At 38.7% G+C, this 11,203-nt stretch overlaps 1 protein-coding gene and 1 non-coding gene across 2 annotated transcripts in view; one reads left to right on the top strand and one right to left on the bottom strand.

Moving 5' to 3' along the window:
* LOC121173166 (uncharacterized) overlaps positions 1–9,201 on the bottom strand; it is a 59,907-nt gene extending 50,706 nt beyond the window's left edge. Inside the window, exon 1 of the mRNA XM_041007240.1 lies at positions 9,113–9,201. Within this exon, the coding sequence (XP_040863174.1) occupies positions 9,113–9,201 (89 nt within the window). The remainder of the gene's footprint in view (positions 1–9,112) is intronic.
* LOC113000315 (small nucleolar RNA R71) lies at positions 5,695–5,801 on the top strand. Its single transcript, XR_003265605.1, has one exon. It is a non-coding gene; the product is annotated as a small nucleolar RNA R71 (small nucleolar RNA).
* Positions 9,202–11,203: the final 2,002 nt, after the last annotated feature.

The following is an 11,203-nucleotide window of genomic DNA, read 5'->3' on the forward strand; positions in this document are numbered from 1 at the left end:
CTTATTCCCAAAACAATTCCAAAGCTCCAAAATTCCTTAAGGATATGGTAATATCATGGTTTTTCACTTAAGGCTTGTAGTGAGCTTCAAAACAAGGAAAGGGAAACAAGGCTCAAAAGGGCTATCAAAGGAATTAATTCAAGGTAAGTCCATTTGGCTAGAAGCTTATAAGAACAAAATTGCCTTAATCATTTCCAAATATGCATGTGAATTAGGACGCATCAACAAGAATCAAGCCAAGGCTATTGTGCAAGCAATCAATGGGGCAAAACACACCAAATGATTATAATGATGGATGGCTCAAATTCTCACAAAGGTAAAATCATCACTTTCAAATTTAGTTTCAAAACTATCATGACATGTAGAGAAGAATCAAGGATTTCAAGTCACAAAATGTCAAGAACTTTTATTTTCAAAACAATTACCCATTTCTTGAACATATCCTATAATTCAAAGAAAAACATGCAAAGTCGTACGTGCACACGAAATTGACCCAAAATATTAAACTGAAAATCCGACGAAACTAACAACATTAACAAATTAACACAACTAACAAATTAACAAAACCAACAAAACTAGCAAAACCAAAGAACACTCCCCCCATACTTAAACAACACATTGTCCTCAATGTAGCACAATTAAAAGATTAAAAACAATTAAATCATCAAAGAGAATCAGACAAGTGTAATAAAAGCAAAGAAGGAGATAGGAAAAGAAAAACTCCCTAAGTCATGGTGGAGGAAGAGTAGGGTGGAGTAAGGAAGTCTCTTCCACCACTACGTCCACTAAAGAAGGGTTCGTGAGGAATGGCTTAAGTCGATGTCCGTTGACCTTGAAGCTCTTGTTTGTGGAGTCGCTTTTGATCTCAACTGTACCATAAGGAAAAACATTAGTAACAACAAAAGGACCAATCCACTTAGACCTCAACTTACCACTCATGAGTCCAAGCCTAGAATTATACAATAACACTTTTTGCCCAACCACGAAGTCTTTTTTAACTATCATGCTATCATGGAACTTCTTGGTCTTTTCTTTGTAGAACTTGGCATTCTCGTAGGCTTCTAGGCGGATTTCATCTAACTCACTCAGTTGCAACTTCCTTTCCTCGCCAACTTGATCCATAGAGAAGTTGCAAGTCTTCACTGCCCAGTATGTTTTGTGCTCAATTTCCACTGGAAGATGACATGCCTTTCCAAAGACAACCCGATAAGGAGACATTCCTATGGGTGCTTTGTAGGCAGTCCGATGTGCCCAGAGAGCATCATCAAGCCTGGTACTCCAATCTTTCCTGCTTGGCTGCACAATCTTCTCTAGAATTCTCTTGATTTCCCTATTAGAAATTTCTGCCTGTCCATTAGTCTGGGGGTGGTATGGTGTGGATACCCTGTGTACCACCCCGTACTTTTTAAGCAGGGCATGCATTGTCCTGTTGCAAAAATGGGTTCCTTGATCACTAACAATTGCTTTAGGTACTCCAAACCTGCAAAACAGATTAGACCTGACAAAGTCTGCGACAACTTTAGCATCATTAGTTCTAGTGGGCTTGGCTTCCACCCATTTTGAAACATAATCAACTGCAAGGAGAATATAAACATAACCAAAAGAGACAGGAAAAGGACCCATGAAATCTATACCCCAGACATCAAACACCTCACCGAATAGCATAGGTTGCTGAGGCATTTGTTGTCGCCATGTCAGTGTATTTCCTGCTCTCTGACACTGCTCACAAGTGCTGTAGATCTTCCACGCATCTTTAAAGATGGTGGGCCAATAAAAACCACAATCAAGCACTTTGCGAGCTGTCCTTTGAACACCCAGATGACCTCCCGGTGTGGAAGAATGACAGAACTGCAGGACTGAGTCAGTCTCATGATCTGGAATGCACCGTCTAATGACCTGATCACTGCACAATTTCCACACGTAGGGGTCATCCCAAATAAAATGCTTAGCATCACTTTTAATCTTATCTTTTTGGGCCTTAGATGCTAAGGGAGGAAAAACAGAGGCAACTAAATAATTGACAATGTTAGCAAACCAGGGAGTAGAAAGAGAGTCAGAAATACTATACAATATATACAAATGATCATCCGGGAAATCATCCCGAATAGGTGAATCTGCATCAGAGACACGTTCGATCCGACTCAAATGATCAGCAACTAGATTTTGTGCTCCGCTCCTATCACGGATCTCCAAGTCAAACTCTTGGAGCCAGAGCATCCATCGGATCAACCTAGGCTTAGAATCAGCCTTCTTCAACAAGTACTTTAGAGCTGCATGGTCAGTATAAACAATAATGCGAGTACCAAGCAAATAAGATCGAAATTTTTCAAGAGCAAAAACTATGGCTAGAAGCTCTTTCTCAATAGTAGTATAATTTGCTTGGGCAGCATCTAAAGTCCTAGAAGCATAATATATCACCCTGGGCAATTTATCAATTTTTGAGCAAGGACAGCCCCCAATGCATAATTTGATGCATGACACATAAGCTCAAAAGGGGCTGTCCAATCGGGTGCCTGGATGATGGGGGTGGTAGTCAACGCTCTTTTGAGGCAATCAAAAGCCTCTTTGCATTTGTCATTAAAGTCAAACTCCACCTCCTTTTGCAACAAGTTGGACAGTGGAAGGGCTACTTTGCTAAAATCCCTTATAAAGCGCCTGTAGAATCCTGCATGACCAAGAAAAGATCGCACCTCTCGCACACAAGAGGGGTAAGGCAATTGTGAAATAACAGAAATTTTTGCAGGATCTACTTCAATACCCTTATTGGAAATAATGTGGCCTAAAACTATACCTTGCTCAACCATAAAATGACATTTTTCAAAATTTAGAACAAGGTTAGTTTCAATGCATCAATTCAAAACTTTTTCCAAACTATTCAAACAACCATCAAAAGAGGATCCATATACAGTGAAATCATCCATAAACACCTCTATGCAATTTTCTAAAAAATCACTGAAAATACTAATCATGCACCGCTGGAAGGTACCAGGGGCATTGCACAGGCCGAAAGGCATCCTCCTATAAGCAAAAGTGTCGAAGGGGCAGGTGAATGTGGTCTTTTCCTGATCCTCAGGAGCAATAGTAATTTGCATATAACCAGAAAAACCATCAAGGAAACAGTAGTGGGATTTACCTGCCAGGCGTTCAAGCATCTGGTCAATGAATGGCAGGGGAAAATGGTCCTTTTTGGTAACCTGGTTCAGCCTTCTATAGTCAATGCAGACTCTCCAACTGTTCTGCACCCGAGTAGGAATCAGCTCCTCCTTCTCATTTCTGATCACTGTGAGGCCAGTCTTTTTCGGGACTACCTGGACGCGACTCACCCATTGGCTGTCGGAGATAGGATAAATGATTCCAGCTTGCAAAAGCTTGGTTATCTCCTTCTTCACTACATCAAGAATCACCGGGTTGAGTCTTCTCTGTGGCTGTCTTACTGGTTTAGCTCCATCCTCTAAATTTATTCGATGCATACATGTGGATGGGCTAATACCAGGAATGTCCGCCAGGGTCCAGCCTATAGCCTTCTTATGCTTCTTGAGAACTGACAACAACTTCTCCTCTTGCTCATCAGCAAGGGAGGCAGATATAATCACTGGAAAACTCTTGCTATCATCCAAGTAAGCGTATTTTAAATTTGATGGCAGAGGCTTCAATTCTGGTGTGGTCGGCTGGACAGTGGTAGAAGGAGATGGTTTCTCAGCCTTTACCTCATAAAGAAAGTCAGAGGTATGTGTACTTCCTGAAACATGGTTAGTCCTATCTGACTCTATAAAATCAATCTCAAGAGGTAAAACACCACCACCAGGCATGCAATCAATATCACTTTCAGATTCACTCTCAGCATCAAATTCAGACATATGATCAAATACAATTTCAGACTCAATGCATGAAGAGTGAGAGGCATGCAGATTAGAATAAAGATCAATCATGTATTCATCAACAACATGGTCAATTATTTCAGCACGAAATACAGAAAGATCTTCAGATGGGTATTTCATAGCATCCAGAATATTAAAATGAACAGTTATATCACCAAACTCCATGGACAGTGTGCCTGCATAAACATCTATCTTAGTTCTAGCAGTTTTCATAAAGGGTCTGCCTAGAATGATGGGAACTGATCCTTGAGAAAATCCATCTTCCATATTCAAGATATAAAAATCAACAGGGAAAATCAGTTCACCAACTCTAACTAAGACATCTTCTATGAAACCAACAGGATAGGCAACACTTCTATTAGCTAAATGAATTACCACATCAGTTGACTGCAAGGGACCTAGAGATAGAGAATTAAAAATCGACAGAGGCATAACACTAACAGAGGCTCCTAAATCTAGCATGGCATTGTCAAACTTACTATTCCCTATAATACAAGGTATGCTGAATGTACCTGGATCTTTGCATTTTTCAGGAATTTGAGGAACAGATTTACTAATCAATGCGGAGACATTTCTGCCCATGCTAATGCATTCACTTCCTTTAAGCTTCCGCTTATTAGTGCACAGCTCCTTCAAGAATTTGGCATATCTTGGAATTTGCTTTATTGCATCCAACAGAGGTATGTTTACCTCTACTTTTCTAAACGTTTCCAAGATCTCTTTCTCTGCCTCTTCCATTTTTTTGTTGGAAACTGCTCTTGGAGGGAATGGAAGAGGGGGAATGTGCTGCTTCTGCAAATCAGAATTACCTGTGGAAGAAGATTCACCTGCACAGAAATTGTTAGGTAGATTTTTGTCATCACCTTTTTCTGGAATAGAGTGAAGTTTGGCAGGTTCATTTGCAGATGAGGAAGGTGCTACGGGTTGAGGTCCTTGACACTGCTTTCCTGACCTCAATGAAATGGCACTGACATTTTTGGGATTTTGGACAGCTTGAGAAGGCAGCTTGTCAGAATTCTAGGACTATTGTTGATTCAATTGGGTAGCTAATTGTCCCATCTGATTGGTTAAGCTCTGAATGGAGGCTCTGGTCTCTTGCTGAAACTGCATGTTCTGCATAGTCATTTGCCTCACAAGTTCTTCGAGGGAAGGTTGTGGAGGGGCCTCAACTGTTGGCTGTTTCTGGGGTTGTTGCTGTTGTTGGATTGGTGGAGGAATGTATGGTCTGCTTGGGCCAACAGCATTTTGGAAGGAAGGAGCAGGCTGCTGTTGTTGTTGCTGAGGGCTGGACCATCTGAGGTTAGGGTGATTCCTTCATCCAGGGTTGTATCTGTTGCTGGAAAGGTCATAATTGCTCTGCTGTGGTTGATTTTGCTGCTGAGGTTGAGGAGGTCTATTGTAAATATTTGCAGCATAAGCTTCAGGTTGCTCAATTGCTCCAGGTTGCTGCATGGAAGGGCAAAGGTCTGTATGGTGGTCAGCAGAGGAGCACAAACCACAAACCCTTGCGACAGGTACAGATTTCTGATTCAAGGCCAGCTGGGTTACCAAGTTGACCAACACATCCAGTTTGCCTTCAAGCTTCTTAGTTTCTGATGATGCAGATGGGTTTGTAGCTACCTCATGCACTCCTCTAATGACTATGGCATCATTTCTGGCGCTAAACTGTTGGGAGTTGGAGGCCATCTTCTCAATTAAATTTCTGGCTTCAGCAGGGGTCATGTCTCCAAGGGCTCCACCACTGGCATCATCTATCATACTTCTCTCCATATTACTGAGTCCTTCATAAAAATATTGGAGAAGAAGCTATTCTGAAATCTGATGGTGGGGGCAACTGGCACATAGTTTCTTAAATCTCTCCCAGTACTCATACAGGCTCTCTCCACTGAGTTGTCTAATACCTGAGATATCCTTCCTGATGGTTGTGGTCCTGGAAGCAGGGAAAATTTTTTCTAAGAATACTCTCTTAAGGTCATCCCAGCTCGTGATGGACCTTGGAGCAAGGTAATACAGCCAGTCCTTTGCCACTCCTTCTAATGAATGAGGAAAAGCCTTCAGAAATATGTGATCCTCTTGGACATCTGGGGGTTTCATGGTGGAGCAGACAATGTGAAATTCTTTCAAATGTTTGTGCGGGTCTTCACCTGCAAGGCCATGAAACTTTGGAAGCAAATGAATCAGTCCAGTTTTAAGAACATATGGGACATCCTCATCAGGGTATTGGATGCATAAGCTTTCATAGGTGAAATCAGGTGCAGCCATTTCCCTTAGAGTCCTCTCACGAGGTGGAGGTTGTGCCATGTTCTCAGAATGTGCAAAATCAGAATGCTCAGAATCAGAATGCTCAAAATTATAATGCTCAAGATCAGGATGTTCAAAATCACCAATAACAGAATGCACAGATTCACCAGTTATGGAATGCTCAGAATGATCAAAAGGTATAAAATGATGCCTAACTAATCTATGAAATGTCCTATCTATCTCAGGATCAAAGGGTTGTAAGTCAGATGGATTGCCTCTAGTCATACACTACATTCAGCATGCACACAACTAGTTGCCTTGTCATGTAAATAAAGGTGTAGGTTTGAACTACAGCTACCCTCAAATGATATCCAAATGACTTGAAGTTTTGTGAGCAACCTTATAAAATGATGAGAAGATAGCACAAAAAATTTCAGACAAAAATTCAAAGTCTAACTATGAAAGCTAAAATTGGTAGGTTAAGAAAAATAAGTGAATAAAACTTGAAAAATAAAAAACTTTTGACAGAATCGCTTTTTTTGGATGATGTATGGCCGGCTGCCACGGCATAGGAAATTTTTTTCTACCCCAAATGCATATATAATAATTGCGATTCTGATAACCGGAGCAAAAGTTATGGCCGTTTGAAGTTTTGACAAACACAAAATTTGCTAGTTTTTTGGAACTTTCAAATCTGACCAAACTAAAGGCTCTAGCTATTTTTCCCACAAAATATGGATTAAAAGAAGTTACCACAAAAAAATTCAGCCAAAAATAACAACCCTAGCTACTAAAACAAAAAATCCCAAATAATTCAGCATGGGTGGTCGCTAAAATCCGTCTCTAATTAATTTCTACTACTACTCTGTTTTTCCGCAAGCTGATTTCTACTACTACTCTGTTTTCAAGCACAATCTTCACAGCAAAACACCCAAGACTGAAACAGGGGAAACGCTTAATGGGAAAACTGAAACAGAACACACATTAAACAAAATACCAGGACACTAAACAACACTAACACACATACTAACACAATACTAACAATTAAACATAAAACACGAAAGGATTAAACACACAACACTAGCTAGCTATTATGAACCTTTGGACACTGCTCCCCGGCAACGGCGCCAAATTTGATCGAGGCCGTACTCGAATCAAATAAACATGAAAATGCAGTAACTAGGAAGTGATCCTAGGTCGTTTCCCAACGAGCAGTGACAGGCCAAATGTTCATAATATACTTGCAGTAACAGTAACGATGGGGGGGGGGGTTGGTTGTTTGGTAATTAAAGAGCAGAACAAATAAAATGGAATACGAAACTACTAATATTAAAAACGGGTTGTTTCCTCTGATTCAGAAGCCACTCTCTTATCCTGGGTTATGGAGAATTCGTCCCTAACAGTCAACCGCTTAATCCAACCCTATTTCAATTTACTAAGCGAAAATCAACTTAGGGTTTTCAATACGTGATTAGGCACCACATACACCAGTTAGCCCTTCGTCCATTAAGCATGAACGCAAGTTAGGCTCAGAGGCAATTAATCGAACACGAAGCGTGCACTGATTAATATTCACGAAATTGGGATAACTGGTGAAGGGAAAACTGCCAGGAAACCACATTACAAACGAAACCTCAAAGAGAGTTGGGCTTCGTCCTCAAAAGGAAACAACACCAGAAAATCTAGCCTTCCATGGATTCAAACAGAAAACGCAAATGAAACATGAAACAGAAACGTAAATGAACAAGAACGTAAATGAAAAGAAACGTAAATGAACAGAAACGTAAATGAACGTAGAAGAAGAAGCAAGAATGAACTCGTAATTAGAAGCAGAAAACGGAAATTTGCATTAAGAACGAAAACTGTAACAAGGGAACAGAAAAACATGAAAACCTAAAACCAAAGCTCTGAATAATGAAAATAGCCTAGCAGAATAGAATGCCCTACACGAATCCCAAGGCAGCTATTTAAAAAGAGTCACTCAAAGTCACTGGGCCCTATTACAATACTCTGGCCCAAAACGAAATAAACACTAAACAACATAAAATAAAATTGCGAAATTTCCTAATTAGAAATTAACTAAGGTAAGCACTGCTTTATTTGCCCTCTTCAAGTCCACAACCAAAATCCGGATTAAGCCCAATGTTTCATTAATTCCTGAAATTAGATTAAAAACATCAAATTAGCTAAATGAGCCCAAATAATAAAACTGCCTAATTAATTGACAATTAAGACCAATCAAAAATTAAAATGGTGCAAAAAGGGTTTAGAAAATAGAAGAAAATGATGGCACATCAGAATTACAACTCAAGGCTCACGGTTCAATACAATTACAGTTTAGCTCAAAGATGGGTGAAAATGATATAATCATTGATAACAACTAAGCTTTTGGTCAAGTGGCTTGTATATACAACAATGGCCTTCATCATTTCCAATTCATACATTTCATTATAAATTTCAGAGATTGATGCAAAAATTAATACTCTATGCTAGTCGTTCTCTCAACAATTAAGTTCATACTCTCACCGGTTTATTATCAAGCTTTTCTTTCACAATCAACATGTCTACTGACTAACATTTCTAACTGTGAGCCTACTTTCTTGTTCTTTCTCATCTAACATACACACTTGCTCAACTCTTGATAAAAAAACACTCTTCATTTCAATCATGCATTCATTCTACAATCAATTCACAACACCAATTCCACAAAAAGATCAAGTGTTTGCACTGCATACTCAGAGAATCAAGTTAAGTTGTTCAGTATGCTTCAAAACATGCATACTAATTATCCACAGAAAGACAAATATATAATTATAAATATAAACCAAAATCACCAAAAACAATGTACTAAAACTATAATAATTATAATAATTTCCAAAAAGGAAAAATAAGGAATTTAGAATTCCTGTGACTAGTCCCGTGTGCCCTGTGTGTCCTGCATATCCTCCTCATCTGTCAGATGTAAAACTGGGGTAGCTGGAGGAGTGAATGACAGTCTCAGGACTAGCATGGTAGGGTCTTCTGGCATCTCCATGATGGGTGTAGGAGGATCTGCTACTTGCTGAGCAAAAGATAGGTCCATCCCTACTGAGAGTGGATCTTCTGGGGTCTGTGGTGTCCTTTTAGGAGTAGTAGCCTCTTGTCTCAACTGTGACTCACCTGCTTCAACAGTCTCATTGATCGAGGCCGTACCCGAATCAAATAAACATTAAAATGTAGTAACTAGGAAGTGATCCTAGGTCGTTTCCCAACGAGCAGTGACAAGCCAAATGTTCATAATATACTTGCAGTAACAGTAACAGTAACAATGGGGGGGGGGTTGTTTGCTTTTGTAAATTAAACAGCGAATATATGTGAATTAGAAAATATCAGAATTAAAACACGTTGCTTCCCCTTGATTCACAAGCAAGTCTCTTATCCTAGGTTACGAGAGTTTATCCTTTATCAGTTTAACCACTTAATCCAACCCTAAATTAAATTACTAAGCGAAATTCAACATAAGGCATTCATTATGTGATTAAGCATCACATACACCAATTACTCATAATCGATCATTAAGCATGAACGTAAATTAAGCGCAGAGACAATTAATCAAGCACTAAGCATGCATGAATTAAAAGCAACAAATTCAAAGTAATTAGTGAAGAGGAAAAAACTAAACAGAATTTAACAGTAATAATAGAACCTCAAAGAGAACTGTGCTTGATCCTCAAGGGAAAACAACGTTGCGGACTTAGCCTTCCATTAATCAAATAGAGAATGAAATTTTAATGATAAAACTAAAAGTCTGAACTGGAATTGTAAAAAAACGAAATTAAAAGAGAAAGAGAAGAGAGCCTAAAACTAAAAACGAAAAATAGAAGAGAGAGAGGAGAGAGAGAGTCTCCCGCGAGGGAGAGAGGGGGTCCCTAAACTAGAACCTTGGTGCTGTTATATAGTTTTTTCCAGCCCCAAAGCTTACAAATATGTTTTAAATCCAAGCCCATAAGTAAAATCAAATCAAATCTAGATAAGATAAGATAAGATAAGATCTAGATGAAATAATATCTAGATGAGATCAAATCTAAATAATATCTAGATAAGATAAGATCTAATTTTATAGAATAAATTAGTCTGCCCTCTTCAAGTCCAAGCCCAATTCTAGATTCAAGCCCAATGCTTCATTAATTCCTGAAATTAGATTAAAAACATCAAATTAGCTGAATGGGCCCAAATAATAAAACTGCCTAATTAATTGACAATTAAGACCAATCAATAATTAAAATGGTGCAAAAAGGGTTTAGAAAATAGAAGAAAATGATGGCACATCAAAACCCCCCATACTTAGCCTTTTGCACTCCTGGGCAAAATGAAACAAAGAACAAAATCCAAGGATATCAGAGGGAGACAAACAAAAACATTCACATATTTCTCAATGAACATCAAGGAATAAAAGGAATGGGTAACATCTAACATAAGGAGATCCAAAAAGTCAAGACATTCATGAAAATCATCCAAGCAACCCAATCATGGCAAAATAGTTAATCAGCTCAAGAATGAAAAGTGATAAAGCCTCACAAGATATACACTCTATCTCTCAAGTGTCTAGGCTACTATTTACCCTCAAAGCACCCATGAAAGCAAACACCACATAAACTTGGCAAGATTCTAAAATTGACAATCAACCCATAAACACAAGCACATGAGGATCAAAAGGTCTTTTAAGGTTGTAATGGGGCCAAGGACAAGGTATGGAGAAATATGGAATAAGTGGCTAAATCCCAAAGGAATAGAGGAGCAAAGGGGAATAAGTGCATATTAAGAAAAAAATAAGAAAATAAAAAGAAGTAAAGATAAAAATTAAACATGAAGAGTAGAACCAAGAGTTTCATCATTCTTGTGCCATTTAAGATCTTATTCACTCAACTTTATTGCTTTTCCTTTTTTTTTTTTTTTTTTTTTTTTTTTTTTTTTAGCCTTTGAGAAACAACATTTCATTCAGCATGTCCAACATTTAACCAATATACAATGTACATCAAGTATGGCCCAAAATACATCATGAAGCATAGCCAACAAAACAAGTTGTCCAATGAAACAAAAACCCC

Source organism: Glycine max, chromosome 12 (genome assembly GCF_000004515.6).
Source record: "Glycine max cultivar Williams 82 chromosome 12, Glycine_max_v4.0, whole genome shotgun sequence".
In the NCBI taxonomy this organism is placed as follows: domain Eukaryota; kingdom Viridiplantae; phylum Streptophyta; class Magnoliopsida; order Fabales; family Fabaceae; genus Glycine; species Glycine max.